Source organism: Caretta caretta, chromosome 1 (assembly GCF_965140235.1).
Source record: "Caretta caretta isolate rCarCar2 chromosome 1, rCarCar1.hap1, whole genome shotgun sequence".
Taxonomy (NCBI): domain Eukaryota; kingdom Metazoa; phylum Chordata; order Testudines; family Cheloniidae; genus Caretta; species Caretta caretta.
The window spans coordinates 134,337,260-134,364,737 of record NC_134206.1 but is presented as its reverse complement, the minus strand read 5'-3'; the positions used below and the strand labels follow the sequence as shown (position 1 = coordinate 134,364,737).

Sequence of the window (27,478 nt, the reverse complement as noted above, 5' to 3'; positions counted from 1 at the left end):
GCCTTCATGGTGCCGGATATATGCCCCAGATGACCCAGCGCCCCCTCAGTTCCTTCTTACTGCCCATGATGGTTGTTGGAACTGTGGAGCACAGCGTAGCTGATCGCCACTCTCCCTAGCTTCCTCTCTTAGTACCTGTTAATAGTTGTTTATAGTTGTTAGTAGTTGTTAATAGTTAGTGTCGTTAGATTAGTGTACTTAGTAGGGTGGAGCGGGGTCTTCTCCCCTCTCCCCGTCCCGGTACCGGGGCCCATGCCGGGGTCTCTGGACTTCAAACCCTGCTCAGCTTGCTGAAGCCGATGCCAACAGGAGACCCCCCACAACTCTTGCCTGAGGTGTCTGGGGGAGTCCCACCAAGCGGACAAGTGCCGCATTTGCAAAGTCTTCAAGCCAAGGACCAAAAAGGAGTGGGACTTCAGACTCAAGCAGCTCCTTATGGAGGCAGCACTTAGGCCGGTCCCTTCCTCCACGCACCGGGACTCGGCGTCATCTTCGGTGCAGAGTGCCCCTGCAGCACCTACTGGTCTGGCACCGTGTTTGGACTCTGCTAAAGACTCGCAGTGTCAGGCCCCCCTGGCACGTCCACCACTGCAGCGCCGGTCCCTGTCTCCAGGCCAGAAGAAGAAGCAGCCCAAGCAGGTGCCGACTGCTTCTTCTTTGTCGGTTCGACAGCCAATGACACTTCCCGCACCTCAGCTGGAGCCACGTCCATTGCTGGAGCACACAGGACAAGTAACGGTTCCTACGCCATCAACTCCAGTGCCACAAGGGCCATCAAGTCCGGTGCATATTAGCTCCCCGGTGCACACTGCAGTAAAGCTAAGGCTGCCCTTCATGCCGGAGACTTTCTCTACAGCGCGGGACTTGATCGCACTCACAGAGCCGACTCCCCTACAGCCAGCGGCACCTCCAGTGCGGGCTGTGCCTTCAAAGGGAAAACTGTCCCTGATACGACTGCCGTCGCCGAGTGAAGCAGGGCAGCACTGGTCCCGGTCCTGATCTTGGTCCTGGCACCTTTCACGGCATCGCTCGCAGTCCTGGAACCGATCCCCTTCTTGGCATCAGTAATGCTCGCGACGCCACTCTGGCTCGCGAAGATCCGAATCGCGGTACAGCTGGTAGCGATCGGACTCTCGGCACTGCTCCCGGTACTGGTCAGAGCGGCGCTCGACCTGGAGCCAATCCTGGCGCCGGTCTCATCGAAGGTCACCGTCGAGATCCAGATCAGGCTCCCGGGACCGATATGACCGCAGGCACCAATCGACATCTCGGTACCATTCTACATCTCGCCACCGGTCCACAGCACCATACAGCACCGGGGGACTCTGGGCCAACACGTTCGGCACCACCTTGGCCATCTCGCTCCGCCTCCACGTGTTCACACTCACAAGATGACCACAACTCCCAGGACCAGGGCAAGGATGGTTCAGGACAGTGGCTGGACGACAGCGAGGACCCAGGCCAAGGACCTCCACAGTGGTCTTTTTGGAACCCCTGGGCATACCATCAGGCCCAAGGGGTTCCTTCGGAGCCCCAAGTACCGGGGCCACTGTGTCTCCCCTCCTCCTCCCCCGCCCCTCCCCCTCCACCGGGGGTTTTGAGGGGACTGCTCCAGCGCCAATACAGGCCCATGCCCCTACCGTTGTAGACCTTGGGCAACAAGTTCCTCCACATGAGGACCCCACACAGGATCCCTTAGTCCCGGGGGTATCTTCCTCGTCCTTGCCTGATGAGGCAGTGGCAGGGACTATGGTTTCAGGCCCTCCTCCTATGGACCTCCACGCCCACCAGGAGCTGCTCCGCAGGATGGCGCGCAATATGAACCTCCAGATAGAGGAGGTGGTGGAGGTAGAGGACCCAGTGGTCGACATTCTGTCTGCAGAGGCACCGTCCAGGGTGGCCCTCCCAGTCATACGAACTATTCAGGCCAATGCCAAGACAATCTGGCAATCGCCTGCCTCTATTCCACCTATGGCCAAGGGGGTGGAAAGGAAGTACTTTGTCCCCTCAAAGGAGTATGAGTACCTCTACACGCACCCCCAACCATGTTCCCTTGTCGTGGCTTCGGTCAATGAGAAAGAACAGCACAGTCAGCGGGCCCCGGCACCCAAATCAAAGAACGCTAGATGCCTAGACTTGTTTGGGCGCAAGGTGTACTCAGCCGGAGGCTTGCAGCTCAGGGTGGCCAACCAGCAGGCACTCCTGAGCAGATACGATTATAATTCATGGCACTCTATGGAGAAATTCAAAGAGTTGGTTCCACAGGAGTCCAGAGAGGAATTTGAGGCTCTAGTGGAGGAGGGCAAGAAGGTGGCCAGAACCTCCCTGCAAGCCTCCCTGGACGCGGCGGACTTGGCGGCTAGGACCCTGGCCTCAGGCATAGCCATGTGCCACATCTCGTGGCTGCAGGTCTCTTGCTTACCACCAGAGTTGCAGTAGACCCTCCAGGACCTACCCTTTGATGGCCAGGACCTATTCTCAGGCAAAACAGACTCAAAGCTGCAGAGTCTGAAGGACTCGAGAACTATTCTGAGCGCTCTGGGAATGCATACCCCCGTAACACAGAGAAGGCCCTTCAGACCGCAGCCTCAGAGGTCCTACCCTCCCCCTCAGACAAGACAGGACTTCTTTAGAAGACGTGGCCGAGGTGGTAGAAGAAGGCAAACTGGCCACCAAGCCAGCCAAGGCCAGGGCCCTCCCAAGCCATCGACTGGGCCTAAGCAGAACTTTTGAATGTGCGCCTGAGGATGGAGCATCAGTCTCCATTCAGGATCCTTCCCCGCCTTTCCAAGATCGTCTCTCCCATTTCCTCCGTGCGTGGGTCTCACATAACATCAGACCGTTGGGTCCTTCGCACGGTGGAAAGGGGTTACTCCCTTCAATCGCTCCTAGCTGTGGGGGTGATAGAGGAGGTTCCAAGAGAGTCAAGGGGCAGGGGTTTTTACTCCCGCTGCTTCCTAATCCCCAAGGCCAAGGGTGGGCTTCGGCCCACATGGACCTATGCGGACTCAACAAATTCATGGTAAAGTTGAAGTTCCGCATGGTCTCTCTAGGGACCATTATTCCTTCCTTAGATCCTGGAGACTGGTATGCTGCCCTTGACATGAAGGATGTGTACTTCCACATTGCAATCTACCCAGCACACAGACGCTTCCTTCGCTTTGTGGTCAATCAACAGCACTTTCAATTCACCGTCCTTCCTTTTGGCCTATCTACGGCCCCCAGGGAGTTTACCAAGTGCATGGCTGTTGTGGCTGCCTCCTTTCATTGACAACGGATCCAAGTGTTCCCATACCTCAACGACTGGCTTATTCGGGGCCGCTCCAGGGATCAGGTGCAGTCTCATGTCCAGCTCACCATGAACATGTTCAATCTACTGGGCCTCCTGCTCAGTGTCGTGAAATCTACTCTGGTACCAACTCAGAGGATAGAATTCATAGGAGAGTCTTAGACTCAGGCCTAGCCTGAGCACTTGTGCTGGAAGCACGCTTCCAATCCCTGGTGAACATTGTCCACAGCCTGCAAAACTTCCCAACCTTGACCGTGAAAACATGCCTATGCCTCCTGGGACATATGGCCCCTGTGACAGGGTCGGGCCAGATGGCTACAGGAGAGTAATAGAAGGCAGATATATTAGCCCCAGGTTAAGTAGGTCCCTTTTCCCTGGGTAAGGTAACAGGGAAGGTTCCAGAACAATCAGGAACCTTCTGGAGAAAATTAAGACAGACAGGCTGATTAGAACACCTGCAGCCAATCAAGAAGCTGCTAGAATAAATTAAGGCAGGGTAATCAGGGGACCTGGGTTTAAAAAAGGAACTCACTTCAGTTTGTGGTGCACGTGTAAGGAGCTGGGAGCAAGAGGCACTAGGAGCTGAGAGTGAGAACGCGGACTGTTGGAGGACTGAGGAGTACAAGCATTGTCAGACACCAGGAGGAAGGTCTTAGGGTGAGGATAAAGAAGGTGTTGGGAGGAGGCCATGGGGAAGTAGCCCAGGGAGTTGTAGCTGTCACACAGCTGTTCCAGGAGGCACTCTAGACAGCTGCATTCCACAGGGCCCTGGGCCGGAACCCGGAGTGGAGGGCGGGCCCGGGTTCCCCCCCAAATCTCCCAACTCCTGGTCAGACACAGGAGGAGTTGACCTGGACTGTGGGTCCACGAAAACGGCCAAATTGAGGGCTACCGTGAAGCTCCAAGGTGAGCAAATCCACCAATAATTGCAAGACCCACCAAGGTAGAGGAGGAACTTTGTCACACCTCTTGCACATACACACCAGGCTGCAGCTACGTCCACTCCAAATCTGGCTATCAACAGTATAACGCCCAGGTCGGGACAGCTTGAGCACAGTAGTTACAGTCCTGCCAGGAATATTAGCCTCTCTAGACTGGTGGCTGGACCCCAAATCAGTGTGTGAAAGGGTGCCATTTCACGCCCTGCAGCCCTCCATGTCCCTAGTCACGGATGCGTCATCCCTGGGATGGGGAGCCCACCTCGGGGTCCTCCGTACACAGGGGCTATGGTCGGCAGGAGAGTTATCCCTGCACATCAACGTACGGGAACTCAGAGCTGTGCGCTTGGTGTGTCAGGCTTTCCAAGAGCGCATTCAAGGCCGTTGTGTTGCAGTCCTCACAGACATCACAACGGCCATGTTTTACATCAACAAGTAAGGGGGAGCCCGGTTGTCCCCCCCTGCCAGGAGGCCACTCATCTGTGGGAATTCTGTATAGCCCACTCGATCCATCTGGTGGCGTCGTTTCTCCCAGGAGTCCAGAACACCTTAGCGGACCACCTCAGCAGATCATTTCAGACTCACGAGTGCTCGGTTCACCCGGACGTCATCCACTCTGTCTTCCTGAAGCGGGGCTTTCCCCTGGTAGATCTATTCGCCTCTCGCGAGAATCGGAAATGCCAAGTGTTCTGCTCTCTACACCGATGCTTGGGAGTCACCTAATTGGAATCGATATGAGCAAGCACTCGAAGAAGAAAAGATGGTTACTCACCTTTGTAACTGTTGCTCTTCGAGATGTGTTGCTCATATCCATTCCAAACCCACCCTCCTTCCCCTCTGTCGGAGTAGCCGGCAAGAAGGAACTGAGGGGGCGCTGGGTCGGCTGGGGCATATATCTGGCGCCATGAAGGCACCACTCCAGGGGGCGTCTCAGCCAATCCACCGGATGTTGCTGGGGTAAAAATCTTCCGACGATTGTGCACATGGCGTGCGCACACCTAATTGGAATGGACATGAGCAACACATCTCGAAGAACAACAGTTACAAAGGTGAGTAACCATCTTTTTCTAAAATCCAGCGGCAATGATTCTCCTGTCCCTCCAAGGCCTTTACATCAGGACTTAGGGTACTAAGAGTCCATGACTTTACAAACAGAGGTATGCAAGGAAACAGTATCATTAACACTTCTTAAAAAACTCTCTCTAAAATCATTTCCAAAATTGTTACAAATCATGATATATACAAGCTATATGAGGACGTGGTATCGTACGGTCACATCATTTCAAATGTATTCCAATAAAAACCTTTATGTTAGACCTCACCATCTATGGTATATAGAGATGTATGATTGTGTTTCACATATGGATACATGTTATGATTTATCATAGACTTAAGTCACAAAAAGTTGTGCACGTGAAGATTTATTCTTAAATCCTTCTCCGAATACTCTCAAAGCTTATTAATCTTTCCTTGAGCTTCCTTATTTTTCAGCCAACATGCACACATGCAGGGAACAGTGGATATCTTGTGCAAATGACAAGTTCCTCCACCCACCCCTCAAGGAAAGGTTTTCAGTGACATTAGGAGCCAATAGGTGCAGTTCTACCTGTTTATTGTACTTTAAAAAATGGAATATTAAAATGTCCCTGAGAATAGAAATATGTGATGTCATTTTTCTTTTACCTGGCTACCAACTGATTTATGACAGACTCACTTTTCTTTGCTATATATGTTTTCAGCTGTGATTGGAAACTTTTGGGTAAGAATTTAGCTAAGAGATTAGAAGGAATATTGGCTCAGTGTTAATGCAAGAAGAAAAGGAGTACTTGTGGCACCTTAGAGACTAACCAATTTATTTGAGCATGAGCTTTCGTGAGCTACAGCTCACTTCATCAGATGTTTACCGTGGAAACTGCAGCAGACTTTATATACACACAGAGAATATGAAACAATACCTCCTCCCACCCCACTGTCCTGCTGGTAATAGCTTATCTAAAGTGATCAACAGGTGGGCCATTTCCAGCACAAATCCAGGTTTTCTCACCCTCCACCCCCCCACACAAATTCACTCTCCTGCTGGTGAGTGAATTTGTGTGGGGGGGTGGAGGGTGAGAAAACCTGGATTTGTGCTGGAAATGGCCCACCTGTTGATCACTTTAGATAAGCTATTACCAGCAGGACAGTGGGGTGGGAGGAGGTATTGTTTCATATTCTCTGTGTGTATATAAAGTCTGCTGCAGTTTCCACGGTAAACATCTGATGAAGTGAGCTGTAGCTCACGAAAGCTCATGCTCAAATAAATTGGTTAGTCTCTAAGGTGCCACAAGTACTCCTTTTCTTTTTGCGAATACAGACTAACACGGCTGTTCCTCTGAAACCTGTTAATGCAAGGGATATGCTGTTTTTAAGAGGTGGGTATGTTGCAGAAAATAATTTCCATTTAAAGACGTGGGGGCATTTTTTTGGCCACATATATCTTGGTTATTTTTCCTGTGAGAAGGAGGAGGCAGTAGAGAACAAGGGAAATGTCTATATAGATTTAATCAAAATGAGCCTCCAAAATATAACCACATTCCTTAATGGATTTTGCTGACCATGTACTTGAGTATGGATTTCAGTTTGGACCTGTGGGATGGAAAACTTTACACATCCCTCAATAATTAAATAGACAAGCTTCATCTGCAAATAAATTAGTTGGTTTCATAGCATAGTATGTGAGAACAACTTCAGCATTTTATTCTCATGAAAATTATCCTGAGGCTACTACAACTGGTGCATGCACTGGACCAGCCTTCCACATCTATGCTTTTAATGCCAATGAAAAATTTCTGGACTCTGTTTTAGCCATAACATAGCAATCTCTTTGTTTTCCTCCTCAAAGGCAGACAAAACAGAGTTTGCCTCATTTTCCACTTCTCTTAAGAGTTGAGTATCTTGTATGAAACATCAGGGAAAGGTAATAGGGTTGGGCACTGAGAACTGCTAATTACTATTAACATTGCACTACTTACTACATTGGATGTTGTGGATAATTTCCCTGACATTTTTGTACTTTGCATTAAAGATGATGAAAGTTTGGGGTTTCCAGCTACAAAGTGAACCAAATCTAAATTACCTCTAAATAAAAATAGTTCCTTAAGACCATTTATGGTTTATCATGTTTAAGTAGTCATCATAGAGTAAAAATATTTAAAAATGATAGATTTTTTGTTTGAAGTTCTCTTTAGATAATGGTTTTTAATAGGGCTATTGATTAATCACAGCTAACTCACGCGATTAATTCAAAAAAAATATTCATGATTGAAAAAATTAATCGTGATTAATCGCAGTTTGAATCGCATTGTTAAACAATAGAATACCAACTGAAATTTATTAAATATTTTGGATGTTTTTCTACATTTTCAAGTATACTGATGTCAGTTACAACACAGAATACAAAGTGTACACTGCTCACTCTATATTACTATTTTTATTACAGATATTTGCAGAGGAAAAATTCTAAACAAAAGAAACAGTATTTTTCAATTCACCTCATACAAGTACTGATGTGCAATCTCTTTATCATGAAAATGCAACTTACAAATGTAGATTTTTTTTGTTACATAACTGCACTCAAAAACAAACAATGCACAACTTTAGAGGCTACAAGTCCACTCATTCCTACTTCTAGTTCAGCCAATTGCTAAGACAAGCAAGTTTGTTTACATTTACGGAAGATAATGCCCACTTCTTTTTACAATATCACCAGAAAGTGAGAATAGGCATTCACATGGCACTTTTGTAGCTGGCATTGCAAGGTATTTACGTGCCAGATATGCTAAAATTCGTATGCCCCTTCATGCTTCAGCCACCATTCCAGAGGACATGCTTCCATGCTGATGATGCTCGTTAAAAAAAATAATGCATTAATTAAATTTGTGACTGAACTCCTTGGGGGAGAATTGTATGTCGCCTGCTCTGTTTTACCTGCATTCTGCCATATATTTCGTGTTACAGTAGTCTCGGATGATGACCCAGCACATGTTCATTTTAAGAACACTTTTGCTGCAGATTTGACAAAACGCAAAGAAGGTACCAATGTGAGATTTATAAAGATAGCTACAGCACTCGACCCAAGCTTTAAGAATCTGAAGTGCCTTCAAAAATCTGAGAGGGACAAGATGTGGAGCATGCTTTCAGAAGTCTTAAAAGAGCAACACTCCAATGCAGAAACTACAGAACCTGAACCACCAAAAAAGAAAATCAACCTTCTGCTGGTGGCATCTGACTCAGATGATGAAAATGAACACGCGGCGGTCCACACTGCTTTGGATTGTTATCGAGCAGAACCCGTCAGCATGGGGACACGTCCTCTGGAATGGTGGTTGAAGCATGAAGTGACTTATGAATCTTTAGCGCATCTGACATGTATATGTCTTGCAACGCCAGCTACAACAGTGCCATGAGAACTCCTGTTCTCACTTTCAGGTGACATTGTGAACAAGAAGCAGGCAGCATTATCTCCTGCAAATGTAAACAAACTTGTTTGTCTGAGCGATTGGCTGAACAAGAAGTAGGACTGAGTGGACTTGCAGGCGCTAAAGTTTTACCTTGTTTTATTTTTGAATGCAGTTTTTATTTGTACATAATTCTACATTTGTAAGTTCGACTTTCATGATAAAGAAATTGCACTACAGTACTTGTATTAGGTGAATTGAAAAATATTATTTCTTTTGTTTTTTACAGTGCAAATATTTATAATAAAAATAAATATAAAGTGAGCACTGTACATTTTGTATTCTTTATTATAATTGAAATCAATATATTTGAAAATGTAGAAAACATCCAAAAATACTTAAATAGTATTCTATTATTGCTTAACAGTACGATTAATCGTGATTCATTTTTTTAATCGCTTGACAGCCATAGTTTTTAATCAATACTAAGCCGTGTGACTACACATCTGTCGCCTGATGTTTATTCTGCCATCCTCTCCCCAAAGAAAGATGCATGTGCAGTGGAGTGTCTTGTTTTCATAGTGTGTATCTTTATATCTGTTGCTATGTGTTTATGTTAGAAAAGACAAGGTCAAAGAACTGAGCCTTGCATTTGCAACAGAAGATGGTGAGGTTTGTGATGATTCTTAGTTCTTGGGGGACTTCATTTCAGTCTCAGATGCTGCTACACCATTGCACTATATAAGAGTTGCCTTTTGCAAGAGAGAATGATGATTATCCTTTTTTGGAAGCCTTAAAATATTGAGAGAGAGAGAGAGAGAGATTCTTTGCTCAGACCACCAAGGTGTCTAGATTTTTATGTTTTTATGGCCCTTGATTCCAGTGGGAAGATAGGAATGGATCCTCAGTAGAACGGTTCATTATTATTATTAGTAGTATTTATAATGCAGCCATCCTAGCAGTATCTGGGTGGCATTACATAAATGTAGAAGGACATCAGTTCCCTCAAGGCAATGAACAAGGCTCCTTAATGGCATTTCATGTTTGCTCTGGAACCTGAAATGGTATTTTTGAACTAGTCTGTAATAGATAAGCTTAGTGGATTTTCAAAGCTTGGGATCTGATGCCTGTAGTGTCATTGTTTTAGCACATCTTCTACATTGTGCTTTATGGCAAGGTTTGTTATGATTCATTTTTCTTAATCGTTCCTTCACCTAGTTCATAACCTGTAGAGGATATTATTACAGGGATTCCCATTACCCCATCCTCCTTTAATGATACAGATTCTTCTTACTATCTCTTTAATACCCCATAACCTGCCTTTCTTTCATATAGTGTACCTATGTCGTACTTATTTTGCATGTTTTTCTTTAAAAGCCTTCCTCAGAATGAAACAAAGAAAAGAAAAAATATCTTTGAAACATCAGGCATGAAAGCATATAATCGTCTAATTACTTATCGTGTGTGACAATGTGTTTTTCCTGTTAATTTAACTTTAGGAACTGTAATATATCCAGGATTGCAATGTTGGAGAGAAGCTAATACAGCAGGAACCATTAAAATTTTGCTAATTACCACTAGCAGTAGTTAAATTCATGAAAATACTTTATGGTTTCTTCTTCGACTGATGGTCCCTATTGTATTCCACTGAGGGTTTACGCATGCGCACCATGTGTCTGGAGCCGGAGATTTTTAAAGTAGTGCGCTCTTGGCTTGCCTCATGGTTTCATCCAAGATGATAAAAGTCAGAGCAGACCGACTGCATCTCCAGTTCCTTCTCACCACTGCATGGTCTAGGCTGGAACTATTAGTGTCCTTCTGCATGTGACACACTTTAAAAATATACAATTGTACAGTTTGTTTTAAAGTTTTTACTGTTTTTATTGTAAGTTTTAGTAGTTTGCTATTTTAGGATTAGGATGGAAGTTCCTTTTTGGGGAGTTTTGTTCCCTATGAACCCCCTTAAACTACGGAATCCAAGGTCAGCACCAGCCGTACCACCACTGTGGACCCAATTCTGGGGCCTAGTCAGGATGTCAGGAAGCGTGCATATAGCATTGTAGTAAGTCTTCCTCTAAGCCTAAGGCCTAATCTACACTGGGGGGGAGGGGGGGATCGATCTAAGATACGCAACTTCAGGTACAAGAGTAGCATAGTTGAAATTGACGTATCTTAGATCGACTTAGAATCACTTACTTGGCGTCCTCACGGCGCGGGATCAATGGCCTCCGCTCCCTCATTGACTCTGCTTCTGCCTCTCACCCTGGTGGAGTTCCAGAGTCGACAGCAGAGCGATCGGGGATTGATTTATCGCGTCTACACTAGACGTGGTAAATCAATCCCCGATAGATAGATCACTACCCGCCGATCGAGCGGGTAGTGTAGACATGGCCTAAGAAAGGAGAGAGTCCTTCAGTGAGTTCCAGTCATGGGGACGGAGCACACCCTAAAGCTCACAAACACAAAAAGAAGCCACATAAATTGATGGATCCACTGATACTGAGTGTAAACCTGCACACACAGTCAACATTGGCATCCCTCAGAACTAGAGAGTCATCCGCTCCTGGGAAGACCATTGCGTCCATTCTGAAAAAGTGCCCTTGACTCCGGAAAGTTGGGGAAAGCACTAGAGCCCAGGAAGCATTTGCCCTGGGAGAGCCAAGATCCCCATGTCTTCCGGAGCCTCTACTTTCAGGGAGACATTATCTCCAGGACAAGACATGCTACATCTGAGGCACTCTTTAACCCCCTGATTTGGCAGCGTACATGCTTCCGCTGGCTTCAGTGGTACTGCCGATGGATCTGGTCTCCAAGTTACGTCTTCAGTGGACTCGGACAAGAGTCAGGGATTATCCGTCCCTTCCTACCACTACAACTACCAACGGAGGCCTTCTACATCATGACAGTATCCTTCACTCCAGCCACCATGGAGCCACTGGTTTCCTGCACTGTGGGACCCTCCTCAGCACCCTCCAGATCCGTAATCTGGCCCTATGGGGGATCCTGGCCCTAATACTCTCCTTTGGAACCCATCTGTTCCATAGGGAAGGCTTTGCCTATTTCACCATCTGGGGTGCCTTCAAGTAGACGTTTGGGTCCTGTAATGGAAGATGAGTCATCCAGTCCGGCTCCAATAGGAGCACAAGAACAGGAAAGATTCTTGTGGTCCTGACCTGATGTGGTAGTGTCTTCAAGTCCCCGCCATCTCCTACTGACTGCCGCCAATTCCAGGATCTACTGTGTAGAATGGCTGGAGAGATTCACACTGACTTGGAGGAGCTCCAAGTCACTCAGCATAAGCTGCTGGGTATACTTCACTCATCAGTGCCAGGCAGAGTCGCTCTACCAATCAGTGATGCCATCCTAGAGCCAGCTTGCATGATTTAGCATACGCTGGCGATATGTACACCTATCCCAAAGGGGGCAAAAAAAAAAAAGATACTGTGTACCAGGCCAGGGGTCTGAGTTTCTGTTCTCACACTCCCCACCAATTCATTTGTGGTCCAGCCAGCGATAGAATGGGCTAGGCATCAGCATCCACGCTCCATCCCATCTGATCAGAAGGGCAAGCAACTGGACCTTTTAGGCCACAAAGTCTTCTCTTTAGCCAAACTTCAATTCAGGATTTCGAATTATCTGGCATTACTTGTCAAATATAATTTCCTGAACGACAGCAAATTGGAGGACTTTGCTGAGAAACTCCCACAAAAGAACTGAGCCTGTTTCTAGGCAGTAATTGAGGAGGAGAAGCTGGTAGTGGGGACGTTGGTCCAATCAGCAGTAGATGTGGCAGATACCTCATCATGCTCAGTGGCCATGGGCATTGTCATGAGGAGGGAGTGGACTCACAAAATACCACTGAAGACTTCCTTTTTGATGAATCCCATCTTTTCAACTAGAAAATGGACAATTCCCTCCACAGCCTCAAGAATTTGAGAGCTACATTCCGTTCCTTGGGTATTTACACACCAGCACCAAAACATAAGTTCCACTGCTCACAGCCTGCACAGCGTTACAGAACCTCCCAGTTTTTCCATCAATGGCCTTACAAACCACCAAGGAAGAGTCAAAAGACTCAAAGGTCTCGTCCTCCAGGATCACCCTCACAATCTTCCTCCTCCCAGATGCAACTCCCACAGAAGAGATATTTCTGAGGAACCCTAGAGACCCATCAACGACCTTGCCTGCTGCCATACCACCACACCACTTCCTTCAGGGATGGGCTGGCACTCTTTTTACCAGCTTTGAGTGCAATAACAATGGACAAGCGGGTGCTAAATGTCATCCATTGTGGCTATACAATGAAGTTCATTATGCTGCCACAACCCCTTCCCCAATCCCTCCTCAAGCACCACTCTCACAACAGCATCCTCACCCTGGAGGTGGACTCCGTATTACAAAGAGGGGCAATAGCGTGGGTTCCTCCGGACTATCAAAGGGGTTCTATTCAACTTACTTCCTGATACCCAAAAAAAGAAGGGTGGATGGAGACCAATCCAGGATCTCCATTATCTCAGTTGCTTCATCCGCAAACCCAAGTTTCGTATAGTCACTTTAGTAGCCATCATCCCGTCATTAGAAGAAAGCATGTGGTTTACAGCTTTCGATATGCAGGACACTTATTTTCACATAGACATCCATCTGGCCCACAGACAGTTCCTGAAGTTCACGGTAGTCCCTCAGCACTTTCAGAACAGGGTCCAGCCATTTGAACTCACCCCTGCTCCAGCATCAATGTTGAAAAATCAACTTTGGACCCCACATGGTCCCTAGACTTCATCAAAATTGCAAGTCATCCTCTCGAGTAGCAGGAAAGGGTCCACTAGGTTCCTAGTTCCTACCATGCCAAATGGAACTACTTCACCTTCTGAGCCCAACAGAAAGTGCTTTCCCCAGAAGAAGTGGAGATTTCCCTTCTTTTGGATTACCTCCTGTCCTTGAAGGCATCGGGTCTCACCCTCAAGTCTCTCAAGGTCCACCTAGCAGCAGCTATTAGCACCTTCCACCCCACTGTGGGAGGACACTCTGTATTTACACACCTATTGACTGCTTGGTTTTGGAAAGGCCTCATCAGAACCTTCCCACCCATACAACCTATCACCCCCCCCAGTGGGATCTTAACCTAGTTCTGTTGATACTAATGAAACTTCCCTTTGAGCCACTGGCTTTGTGCTCTATGTCCCTCCTTTCCATGAAAGTCACCTTCCATGTGACTATCACTTCAGCGAGAAGGGTAGGTGAACTTGAGGCCCAGATGGTGGACCCTCCTTTCACTACTTTCCATAAGGATAAGGTCTCCCTGCACCTGCATGCCAAGTTTCTGTCAAAGGTCGTATCCCAGTTTCATCTGAATCAACCCGTCCACTTACCTGCTTTCTTTCTGAAGCCTCACACTTCGGAAGAGAAACGGCGACTTCACTCCCACGACATCTGTTGGGCCTTGGCCTTCCACCTGCAGAGAACAAGACCAATCAGGAAATTTTCTAAATTGTCTATTGCAATAGCTGAGAGTATTAAGTGGCAAGCAGTCTCTACACAGAGAATCTCCAAGTGAATTTCAGGGTGTATTACACTCGATCAGTTGTCGGGAGTGCCTCCCCCGCCAGGTGAGGGCCCATTCCATGAGAGCCCAGCCTTTGACCATGGCTACCCACCATGATGTGTGGTCCCTATCTGTATTCCACTTCCTGCCCCCCATCTCCTCTGCTGCGGAACTCTTTGATTCATGGTGGAGAAGGAACTGGAGACATGGGGTTGGTTCGCCCCACCCTTTATCACCTCAGACAAAACCAGGAGGCAAGAAAAGGATGCATGCATGGACCAACAGACACTACTACTGTGAAAATCTCCAGTTCCAGATGCATGGTGTACATGTGTAAACCCTCAGTAGAATACACATAGGGACCACACATCTCAAAGAACATCCAGTTACAGGTAGATAACCTAATTTCCCAATCTAAGTATAGAGAATGCCACAACTACCTAAGTGAAAGTAAATACTGGAGTGCAGTAAACATCCACTTACTAATGGAATCATTTTAGGTGAAACAGATCTGGAAGTTTTGTTTTTAAGAATATGCAGTAGTTTGCTATTTGTTTATAGCATAGTATGTAGAACATGGTTTAAGGTATTTTACAAATCATATTTTTAAACTGTTTTTATAAATCATTGGAAGCTGAAAATTAAATTTCCACCCCCAAAGTGTTCCGCATTCTCTATTTGTCCATACCTTTGGTTTGGTATAGGGTTGTTCTGGCCTACAATCATTTTCTTTTAATTTTGAAAACTAATCCTTTAAGAATAATTTGGAAAGTAATAGCACATGTAAATAGTTACATAATGTAAATAACAGATACTATAGAAGGGATTTTTTTAAGAAGTGAAAATATGGACCTTTCCAAATGTGACAGTTTCCATTTAAGTAAGTCTTTATCAGGGACACTATCAAGAAGAGGTAGAATATAACAAAGATCATTCAAGGTAAGACATTATATGACTCTTACATATAACTAAAGTTATGTTCTCACAGTATTTTGCTTTCTTTTCCCCCTCACTGTTTCTTGTGTTACCTTGCCATAGCTAGCTTGATGTATAACCCCTCTTTTCCCATATCTTACTTTAATCAGACCCTGATCCAGCAAACATTTACACATGTGCACAGTCCCACTGGCTTCAGTGATAATACTCACAGGCTTCATGTTAAGCATAAGCATAAGTGTTTCAGAATCAGGCCTTAGATCGCTTACAATACATTTTATACTTCCATCTATCTGGAAGCAGGAAGAAAAAGACTGTCAATGTTAGGAAATATAGCCAAGCTGTTCCCCATTTCCCTCAGGCTTTTTTGATTCCTCTTCTGAAATTTAGACATTGCTTAATCCTCTGCTACTTCTCTAATTCTATTTCCCACCTCCACCCCCAAAGGTTTCTCAGAATTGAAAAAGAAAGAAGTAGACATGAGGAAGGAAGGAAGAAAAGTTTAAAGAGAGGAAAAAGAAAAATATTTGGCATCCACTGATGTTGTACTCCAGATCCCATAATTCTTAGTACATCTGCAACAAGTGTTTTCCTAGAAACTGTCGGTGGCAAGGTTTACTGATCTTTTGGTGAACCCTGCCTAAGTAGTGCTAAGATAACTCTACCAAGCCCAATGGCAGCCCTATTGGCTGGGTGTGAGTTAATTCCCAGTTAGAGTTCAGAATCAGCTCAGGGAAGTATTTCTAGATTCAGCTGAATTTATTTAAGCTCAGCATTCTCTGGATGCTTCCACAGTGAGAAAGACATGGAATGTGAATAAAACATAAGAGCTATTCTGTTTAGTGTATCTATTTTGTGTTTTGGAGTTTAGTGCTTGTAAAGCTGCATGAAAAGAATCCAGCCTGAAATTTTACTAAGTCTGTATCACTTTGGTAGATCAGGTCCCCTGAAATAAACCCAGAACATAGAAGAGGTTCAGTTGTGCGTTAATCCAGAGTCTCAAATGGTCTGGCAGTCTTTCCACTCTAAAAGCGTGTTGTGTATTTTCTTTGTTTTCCTTCTTCAGTTTGTCATTTGTCACTTGTCTGGAAAGAGGATCATTGTTTCATTGGAAACAATGTGCTCCTGATGCTTACTATACAGTTGAAGCCAAGGTCCTCTCTTTGGATATGACCCTGTGAGGTGCTCAACATTTTCAATTAACTCGGCACCTCACAAGATTGAGCTGATGTCACATCATGTTTAATTATAGGGGAGATGAATATGATGTCACAAAGTCTTTGACCTCAGGTGGAAAAAAAGTAACAGGGACAGATGAGCTTCTACCTTTTGTAGGTACTGGCTAGCCTGCCCAAAACTAAGGCTTCCCCATCAACCAAAGGGGGGAGGAACCATAAACCACAAGCCACAACTGAGTTTGAAGGACAAAAAATAAGAAAGCAGGGATGGGAGTGAAGGTCATATGGCCAAAACAAGGGATCCAGACAGAAGCAGCAAGCAGAGTGTTACCCGAAATTGGGCCAGCTAGTAAGCTTAGGGAGGACTAATGACCCACCAGAGTCTGGCAGAAAGCAGCACGTTTATTATACTGATAGCTAAGCTCAAAAGAAGATGGTGGGGGCGGGGGAGGGTGTCACACTCACACTCGCATACTCACGCTCCCAGGACAGGCGCAGCACTGGAGATGTCAGGATCCTTCAAGGTAAGTGTCCCACAGCGCAGCGATGGATGGTGCGATGAAGGTAAGGCTTCCCGAGGCAGGATGGAATGCAATGCAGTGAGCCACTGGCCAGGCAATCCGGGCGAAGGGCCTTCATGGGAGGTACAAGCTTGTGAGTGCACTCCTGAGCACATGGCCCCTTCCCCTTTTAAGGACCTGCTCCTCATGGCCTGCGACTAGAGATGACTTGGCCGCATCTGGTTGGTCACACTCCACCTCGGACAATGTCCATGCATTGGGTGTGTGAGCGCTGCCTAATCAGAGTGTCAGACACCTTGTCTACCTGGGAGCTCTTCTGATCTTCCAGCTGTTCAACCAGCCCATTCATCCCACAAGCATTCCAGGAGGGAGGGGGAGGAGGAAAGCCACTTCACAGGTATTCAAAGAGGGAGAGGAGAGGAGTGTAACAGACCTTTTGAGCATACAGGTTATACATAGCATAGTCATACAAAGCATACAGATCACTGCTGCTCCTACAACACTCCACCCCTTGAACTATGATCATTACAGTAGTAGTAGTTGTTGTAGGTCACAGGTGATCTGTTGCAAACAAACCAAACAATCATAACCGGGTGAATATAACTAAAACCATTACAATTGACTAAACACCAGATATAACAAACACAAATGCAAACAATCACAATCATCATAATTGGGAATACAATAAAACCATGACCATTACAATAATTGGGTACATTGACAAACAAAATGAGGCCCAAGTTTGATGCTGCAATAGCCATCAAACAATAAAAGTTAACCCTAAACCTTAAATACACACAACAAATAAGATTTGTAGGATTACCACAGTTGTCATGCAAGGTTAAAATGATTTGGAAGATGCATAATAACAGAGAACTTGGTGAAATTGTTGATACTTAAACGAACATTTAGTTGCTAAAATGTTGCAGAATCCCCAATTACTAACAGTTGTTCTCGAGGTCTCTGGACGGGAGGGAACAAATCCAAGACCTGAAAGACAGGGCCCTACAACCATGGGCCAAGGTCTTACAGGTTATGGGGGCCCATGAACTACTCTTCAGGGATTGGGGAAGTAGAACCATGGTGCATAGAGGAAAGTGTGGAGTTAACAATACAAGAAAATGTAACTAACAATACAAATGAACCAATAACAAAAATCAACAACAAAATGATTATTAGAGAGCCTAACAAAAAATAAACCTGATGCATTGGGGACCAAAGTCTTTTGGACAGGGGTGGATGTGATTGATAATTTTGTTGAAAATGGGGGAATTAGAGAGAGGAAAAGGCATTTACCCTGTCTAGTGTAGTATCCCCTCTCTCTCTGGACCCAATGTTAGCACAGGACACCCACCAGAGACAGACACAGAACATGCAACACAGAACACTGAACACAGACTTTATCTCGACACTATGACCATGGTATTTCTATAACTCTTTAGCTGGTACCAGCTCTCCTGATGTTCCAGTTCGGAGGCTGGAGAAGTGGAGCGGCGGTGATGTGCTCGGGGAGGAGGAGGAGCAAAGGTAAGCTGGGGCGGGGAGCTGCAGCAGGGCTCCCGGGGGTGCAAGGTGGAAGTTTCTCCTAGGGCACGAAACATCCTTGCACCTGCCCTGGCCGTGCCCCCTGCAGGCGCAGGCCCATAGTTTTGGACCATCCTCCAGACTACTGAAACACAGTGTCTGGGGTCCAGATCCAGGGAATCCGGATCATATCAGATATCCCCATCCTAATCATCATATGGTCCCGCATCCCCCTGGGTTTTCACCCCAACGGCAGCGACCCGGGCTGAATAAGCCCTCCGGACTCTGTTCTCCTGGGCGGACCCCTCCAGGACCAGATCCTTCAGGCGGGTAACTGCCTGGCTCAGAGCAGCATTCTCCCGCTCCTCCTCTGCTGCCGCCACCTCTACTGCGGCTACAGAGAGGGAAGACACCTGGGCGCTAGCAGTCTGAGCCTGCGCCTTCCACATATCCTGTTCCTTTTCCAGCTCGTGAATTGTACTCCCAGGTGGAACCACCCCGGCATCCAGGGGTCTGCCCCTTTCTTCTGGAGCCATTCTAACAACCTGGGCAGTGGTGCCTCTCCCCAAGGGGGGCGGGTCGTCTCACTCAGGCTGCTTGTAGGGGTCCCCTGGTGTTCTCCAGTAGTCTCTTGAGTGGGTCCAGCTTGAGCCTCCATGAAAAAGTGGTAGGCTAGCAACCCACTGCAGGGAGAAAAGGATGCCACTGCGAAGTATGCCACTGTGGGGCAAAGGGAAGAAAAAGGCGAAGCAGCCTGAGTAGGAAGACACCCCCACCTCGGGGAGCGGCGCCAGGGTGTTGTTAGAATGGCTCCAGAAGAAAGGGGTAGACCCCTGGATGCCAGGGGCGGTTCCACCTGGGAGTACAATTCATGAGATGGAGAAGAAACAGGATATGTGGAAGGCGCAGGTTCTGACTGTGGAAGTAGAGAATGCTGCTCCGAGCCAGGCAGTTCTCTCCTGAAGGATGTGGTCTTGAAGGGGTCTGCCCAGGAGAACAGGGTCCAGGGGGCTTATTCAGCCCGGGTTGCTGCCATTGGGGTGAAAGCCCAGGGGGGTGCAGGACAATTTGATGATTGGGACGGGGATATGTGGTATGATCCGGATCCCCGGATCTGGACTCCAGATGGCCGGACCCCAGACACCGCAGACAACTCGAACAAGTACGGTCTGCTGTGGTGGGAGCGCTCAGCTAATTTGTTTCTAAGCTTCTATCTTTCAGCCTCCGAACCGGAACATCAGCAGAGCTGGTACCAGCTAAAGAGTTATAGAAATACCATGGTTATAGTGTCGCGATAAAGTCTGTGTTGCATGTTCTGTGTCTGCCTCTGGTGGGTGTCCTGTGCTAGCACTGGGTCCAGAGAGAGGGGATACTACACTAGACAGAGTAAATGCCTTTTCCTTTCTCTACTTCCCCTATCTCCAACCAAATTATCAATCACATCCACCCCAGGCCAAAAGACTTTGGTCCCCAATGCATCAGGTTTATTTTTTGTTAGGTTCTCTAATAATCATTTTGTTGTTGATTTTTGTTATTGATACATGTGTATTGTTAGTTACATTTTCTTGTATTGCAACTAAATGTTAGTTTAAGTATCAGCAATTTCACCAAGTTCTCTGTTGTTATGTATCTTCCAAATCATTTTAACCTTGCATGACAACTGTGGTAATCCTACAAATCTTATTTGTTGTGTGTATTTAAGGGTTAGGGTTAACTTTTATTGTTTGATGGCTATTGCAGCATCAAACTTGGGCCTCATTTTGTTTGTCAATGTACCCAATTATTGTAATGGTCACGGTTTTATTGTATTCCCAATTATGATGATTGTGATTGTTTGCATTTGTGTTTGTTATATCTGGTGTTTAGTCAATTGTAATGGTTTTAGTTATATTCACCCGGTTATGATTGTTTGGTTTGTTTGCAACAGATCACCTGTGACCTACAACAACAACTACTGTAATGTTCATAGTTCAAGGGGCGGAGTGTTGTAGGAGCAGCAGTGATCTGTATGCTTTGTATGACTATGCTATGTATAACCTGTATGCTCAAAAGGTCTGTTACACTCCTCTCCTCTCCCTCTTTGAATACCTGTGAAGTGGCTTTCCTCCTCCCCCTCCCCCCTGGAATGCTTGTGGGATGAATGGGCTGGTTGAACAGCTGGAAGATCAGAAGAGCTCCCAGGTAGACAAGGTGTCTGACACTCTGATTAGGCAGCGCTCACACACCCAATGCATGGACATTGTCCGAGGTGGAGTGTGACCAACCAGATGCGGCCAAGTCATCTCTAGTCGCAGGCCATGAGGAGCAGGTCCTTAAAAGGGGAAGGGGCCATGTGCTCAGGAGTGCACTCACAAGCTTGTACCTCCCATGAAGGCCCTTCGCCCGGATTGCCTGGCCAGTGGCTCACTGCATTGCATTCCATCCTGCCTCGGGAAGCCTTACCTTCATCGCACCATCCATCGCTGCGCTGTGGGACACTTACCTTGAAGGATCCTGACATCTCCAGTGCTGCGCCTGTCCTGGGAGCGTGAGTATGCGAGTGTGAGTGTGACACCCTCCCCTGCCCCACCACCTTCTTTTGAGCTTAGCTATCAGTATAATAAACGTGCTGCTTTCTGCCAGACTCTGGTGGGTCATTAGTCCTCCCTAAGCTTACTAGCTGGCCCAATTTTGGGTAACACAGAGAACCCTAGACAGCAAGAGATGAGCTTTTAAAGAATAAAGATCTAGTTTTCAGGTAAATGTAACTGGTAATAAAAATTAGGAAAGGGAACTACAAAAAATAGGGTATGTAGGCAAAAATGTATACAAGGTCATCTTGGAGTTTTCTCTGAGGCTTCAGGGGCTCTCCCCTGTGTACATTAGGGTGACCAGATGTCCCAATTTTATGGGGACAGTCCCGATATTTGGGACTTTGTCTTATGTAGGCACCTGTTACCCCTTACCTTGTCCCGATTTTTCACACTTGCTATCTGGTCACCCTTCTGTCCATCTAAATCCTGATTTTCTAAATTACTCTCAAAATCTCAAATTCAAAATTCATTTTGAGGAAAGGATTGCCACTTGGTAAATATTTGCGTGGTACCTAACCCGTTGGGTAACTGATATTGATTGGGACCCACAGGTACTACTACAGCACAAATAAAAATCATAACACTGAAAACCTTCATAAAATTGGGGTTCCAGTGTCCCCAAGATGTTTGTAAAATTGGTGTTTATCTGAGAGTCTGAGCTGTGCTTTTTTACCTTTTTCTCAAAATTAAATTACAAGATGTATCAATATGATATAAAGATAAAATGGTGAAAGAAACTTTAAAAATTATCAGAAGAGCTAGTTGTCATGTGTGTTTCTGCGTAGGTTATTTTTCTCTTAATTTGTTTAGAATGGAATCCTTCTCATGCCATGAGAGAGATCACCCAAGACATAGCTCTTTGTTTCTCTTAAGAGTGGTAGGGGTCGGGGGATTGTGACATATTGCCTAATATCGAACAGATCAGTCACCCTCAAAATTCACTGCACTACAGGCAAAGCGGTCAAGGTAACATAAGGAATCTATTCAGTGTGTTTCTTTTCCAGTGGTGAGCTGTACAGTTTTTTGTTTTTATTTTAAATTGCAACATCCATTGAAGTTTATTGACCTCTGCTGGCCATTTTGTGGCAAGTTTTAATCCCCTAAATTTGTGGAAAAGTCTCCTCCATATTGCTTGTAAAGTGTTTTCATTTCAGCAGCTGTGATCACGTCATTTCTTGATGTTGTCAAAATGCAGCTTTATCTAATGGACTCAGAGCCCTGCACATTAACAAATGTTTGTTTATCAAATTCTGTCAGAAGCCCTGAGATGCTGCGATCAGAAGGTTCCTACTCTATGGAAGGGAGACATTCTTCCACGGACTCCAACAAAGCCTCAAGCGGAGATGTCTCCCCTTATGACAACAACTCACCGGTATTGTCTGAACGGTCGCTGATGGCAATGCAAGAAGATGTTGCCCTCAGTTCAGATAAGCTATACAAGGTGCCCGAACAGTACATGTTGGTTGGCCATTTGCAGTCTAAATCAAGAGAGCATTTGCCTGGATCATGGGCTGGGAAAGGTAAAGTAGGACCAGTACATGTTTATTTTTCTCACTGAATGCTGTTTCACATGCTGTTTATAAGGACGTGTTGTTTATTGTTTCTCCCCCTTGTGGCAGAATCGCTTCCTCCTCTTCAGACCTACTTATCCAGCAGTGTGATTTTCCGCACTGTACTTGAGCTGTGATAAAAAATAGGTCCATATAGGATCCTGTGGATCCCTCCCCTCCACATAATGGAGGATTCACTGTTGCTTGGCCTTTTAGATATGTGAGAGCATGGCACTTGTGCGGCTGGAATGGTAAAGAGTGCTATGCCTCAAGATTAATATAATGGAGCAATAGAGTGCTCTTATAATGAACAGCTGGCATCTTCCCTTCCAGGTTGAGCCATAAGGCTCTGCTCCTCAACCCATGTTGTGAGCTCTGCTGGCTGGCCCCTACCATTATGCTGCATTTGTGCTCATTAGAGTATTGCATTTCCCAAACTCTTGAAAGCTGAAGCCACCATTTAGGAAAGTAAAACACATCACACATCACTCTTCAATCCTGCCATGCTAGCAGAACAACGTGGGGGAACCTTGCACTGCCGCTGTCCTTCCCATCTTCCCAGGGGTATTCCCCACACTTTGTTACAGTGCAGGCCTTGCCCTACTGCTTGTTTGTGTAACCAAATGGTGCCCTCAGCTGTAATGATTAAATACTTTCAAGTTATAAATTCCATTTGCTTGATTATTTCTGTGAAGGTCTACAGTTCATGCTACAATAGTGGTATGCTGCCAGCACTCCAGAAGACTCTTCACATCAAAATTGCAGAGTACTTAATGGGTAAATTGAGGAAATATAGCGATCTGGGGCATGACTTTCAAAGGTCTTTAGACGCCTAAAAATGCAGACAGGTGGCCGGATGAATTTTCAAAATGCACCTAAACAGGTTAGGTGCCTAGCTCCCATTGAAATCAATGGGAGTTTGATGCCCCTAAATCATTTAGGTACTTTTTAAAAATTTCACTAGGCATCTGTCTGCATCTTGAGGCCTCCCCAACTCCTGGCTGCTGAGAGGGCTTTGTTACACGCTTAAGGAAGGCCCCAATCCGAGAGTGAAAGCTCCTGGGTCTTCTCCATAGGGAGCTCATTGAAAGATTTGAGCCTACATGATTCAGAACAAGATTTGGCTCTTTGTCTCTGGTGTACAGGAAATCCACCTTATCACTATGTTTGCTCTCTCATCTTGTGCTGCTGGATAAAGTTTTACCTTTAATTTATTTATTGTTCCATTCATGTGTTTCCATTCAGTGCTTATAAGGGATCATTTCATGTTCTTTTACTTCTTCTGTAGATGTTCCAGAGGATCATTTCAATATCTGGGGCACCTGGCATTCAACACTGAAATGTGGCTCCAAAGATCCAGGAATGACAGGTGTGACCTTTCTTTGATACTTTTTAGCCCCAGTCTGACAAAGGCTTAAGCACTTTGATATGCACTATGAACTGAAGGCAATAGGACTATTCATGGTGCATAAAATTAAACATGTGCATGCATGTTTATAAGATCAACGGTTTTCATTTGTTTATTTTTAAATGGTGAATCTTCATTCTAGACACATCTTCAGGGTTTTTTTAACAATTCCTCCGCTTCCCATTTTGTTTTTTTACTTCATTATTTTACAAATATATCAGGTAAAGAGAGGCACAACAATTATACAAATATGGCAGCATTTAAAAGTGAGCCACAAGATAAGGTAATAGAAATTCATCTCCTTTAAAGCAGAACAATAGAATTGAAAGGCAGTGTGTGCTAGGGGCTTAAGCACAGCCCTTGGAGGCAGGGGACCTGAATTCTACTCCTGACTCCACTAACTCCCTGTATACCCTGGGCAAATCACTTAACTCCCGGTCCTCAGTTTTTCTTCAATCTGCACCTACTTACCTCACAGGAATGTTGTATAATTCATGCTTTTAAAGCACTTTGAAGTTATATGGCATTATGTCAGTGCTAAGTGTTAAAGTCACCAGCTTTATACAACAGGTACAGTTCAGATAATACAGGTCCAACATCGACCTTGCCAATATAGTGCAACAAGTCAGTGGTGACTTGTAAAATGTCAGTGTGTCATATTGATGTTCTCTGCCTTATTCTGGTCCTCAGGTTCATATGGAAACATTTATGAAAGCAGCTCATTACGACCAGGACGGTGCTCTCTTTCCCAAGGGAACCTATCATTGAATTGGCCTCGGTGGCAGGGTAGTGCGACAGAATTGGACAACGGGAAGCAAATAATCAGAAGGAGTCAGACTACTGCTGCCATTCCTGAATGTAGGCCTCATCCCCCAGTTTCTCGTGTTTGCAGTACGCCACAAATTGAGGGTGGCAGGAGGAGTTCAGACCAGTCCAATTCAAGGGCTGAGCAGCATTTGACTTTTAGTAGCGCAGAGGACCTTACAGAGCATGACTCAAATGTGGGTTGTTTGCCAAGAACAGCTAAACCTTCGTACCTGAGACAAGAAGATATAAACAGAAAAGAGAGGCCACCACCCCCTTATCCTGGCCCAAAAAACCAAAGTTCTGCATTGTCCCAGCGGCCAGCTGTCTCTTCAACAGTGCATTCATTGTGGAGACTTCAAAGACCAGAAAAAAGTTTGGGGACCGTAGCAGCAGGAGGACCAGCGGCTGAATCAACTGATCAATCCACCTCCAGTCAGCAGTGGCAGCCCTTGCCGAACAAAATGGGTAAAACCTATTCCACTCCAGCCAATAATCAGAACAATAAAAATGTATCGGAGCCAGACTGGCACGATTGGCAAAGAGAGCGGTGGCAAATTTGGGAGCTTTTATCAGCTGATAACCCAGATGCTCTCCCTGAAACCCTTGTATGATCAGACTCTTACTGAGAACTGCCACCCAAGCCTACGTGTCTCTTGAATAGGGAAAGACTAGTGACGTTAGAAAACTTTTTGTTTTATACCAAGTACATTTCATTTAATTTTTTAGAAAACTTTGTTCACTTTAAATCTTTAATAGCACTGTCAAGCAGTCCATTTATAAATACAGTATGTTCCTGTTTCATAGCAAGCTTTTGAGAGAGAAAAATGAGATGAACATTTCAGTGTAACAACTCTGCATGCACAAACCGTGTGTAAGATAAAACTATTGCTATGGTGTTGCTAAGGTGTATTTATATGTCTGCAGTTTTGATGATTGTATAGTCTGGGTTATGTATGATAATCATATAGTATGTTTTCGTAAACAGATGACAATCAATCAGGACTGACTTTTTTTAAAACAAATCACTGCACTTACTTATGTTACCATAATATGCGTTGGAATTCTATAGAAAGTGCACAAGCTGGTTTCTGTGCTTTTAAACAACTTGTTAATGGGGGGAATTGTCCTTCTGTTCACTGCCTATAAAAAACACTAAAATAGAATGAAACATGAAAAGCCATATATTTGATAAGGGTAGTAGTAAGCTAGGGGGGACATTATTTACCAAATATTTTTTTCTTATAAATGTAAGTTTGTGAACAAAATTAAAATTTGATACAATGTTATAAAAGAATATTTTTTTAGATTCTGTTCAGAAGCAGTTCAGCTAATCAATCAAGAGTAAGGTTGTGCCTAAACCAAACTAACAGACTTAGTGCAAAAATTCACCCTCCCATTCTAGATCAACTACAATCTTATATATACAGTATATAATATATAATATATATTTATAGGTGTATGATTTTATATATTTTAAAACAATGAACTGGAATCCAAAATTTTAAAAAAAATGAAATAAGGCATGTAATAGAAAGAAATATGGCTTTTCCTTTTAAACAACAAAAAAACAAAGCAATCGAAATAAGCATTTAAATGTATTTTCATAAAGGAGTCACATGCAGTGTTTTAGAAATGAGTATGACATTTGGAGAAGTTCACAGCTTTGTGTATAAATATTGTGCCAAAATTTGGGGAAATGTTTTTTTTCTTCAATAACTAACTATATGTTACATTGGTAAATGTCGCTGTTAGGCAAGTTCTGGTGTTATTAAACTGCAAAAATGTTTATGACCAGCAGGTGGCAATGTACTTCAGTATTTTAAGAGGATTTTTTTTTTTTCACATAAGGGAAAATGTATCATATAAAAAGATTTTTATAAAACATGTTAGTCTTAATTTTAATGAAGCTGAAGACTTATTCAATGATGTTGTCTTGAAGTTCTATCTTGTGCCATAACGATGGAATAAAAAGCTAAACAAAAGCATTGCAGTATTTTTTGCTCTTTTGTTGTAATAATGGTTATAATAAAACCCCACAAATGTCAGTGATTTTTATTATCATTATTGGGTAAAAATTTCAAAAGCACCTAAGTTACTTCGAAGCATTTTCAAAAGTGACTTAGTCTCATTGAAAATCAATAGGACTTGGTTCCTGTATGCCTTCACAGCCAATAGACTCTGTGGCTGGCCCATGCTGCCCGACTCAGGCTCACAGTGCCCGGGCTGTGGGACTGTTTCATTGCTAAGACTTCTGGGCTTAGGCTGGAGCTTGAGCTCTAGGATCCTGTGAAGTGAGAACATCCTAGAGCTCGGGCTCCAGCCCAAGTCCAGAAGTCTATACAGCTGCGAAACACCCCCACTGCCCAAGCTCTGTGAGCCTGAGTCGGCCAGCATGGGCCAGCCATGGGTTTTTCTTTGCTATGTAGACATACCTTTAGACTCCTAAATCCGACACATAACTCTGGCTTAACTCAGTGTAACTAAATGGATTTATGCAAGGTTTAAGCTGGTTCAAGTACATCCGTATATGAGGTTTATATAATTATAACAAGATCAATTTAAAAAGATTTAATTAAAGCAGAGCAACTTTTCTAATGTTGATCAGGTCTAACTGTGGTTTTAAGGTACTAACTTTAGGCACCCAAGTTTGAAAGCTTTGAGGCATTAATATAAAGGGAGGTTCACTCCCGGTCTAAGTCAAGTCAATGGGAAAACATCCATTGTCTTCACTGGGTCTTGAGTTTGGGCTTTTTCTTACTCACGTATGTAAAACTAA

At 44.9% G+C, this 27,478-nt stretch overlaps 1 protein-coding gene across 3 annotated transcripts in view; it reads left to right on the top strand.

Annotated features, from left to right (window-relative positions):
- Positions 1–26,687, top strand: part of ARHGAP6 (Rho GTPase activating protein 6) — a 499,309-nt gene extending 472,622 nt beyond the window's left edge. For all 3 annotated transcript variants that reach the window (XM_048860647.2, XM_048860656.2, XM_048860663.2), the window contains exons 11-13: positions 22,195–22,457; positions 23,776–23,856; positions 24,586–26,687. In XM_048860647.2, coding sequence (XP_048716604.2) covers positions 22,195–22,457; positions 23,776–23,856; positions 24,586–25,313 — 1,072 coding nt within the window. In that variant the 3' untranslated portion in view covers positions 25,314–26,687. The remainder of the gene's footprint in view (positions 1–22,194; positions 22,458–23,775; positions 23,857–24,585) is intronic.
- Positions 26,688–27,478: the final 791 nt, after the last annotated feature.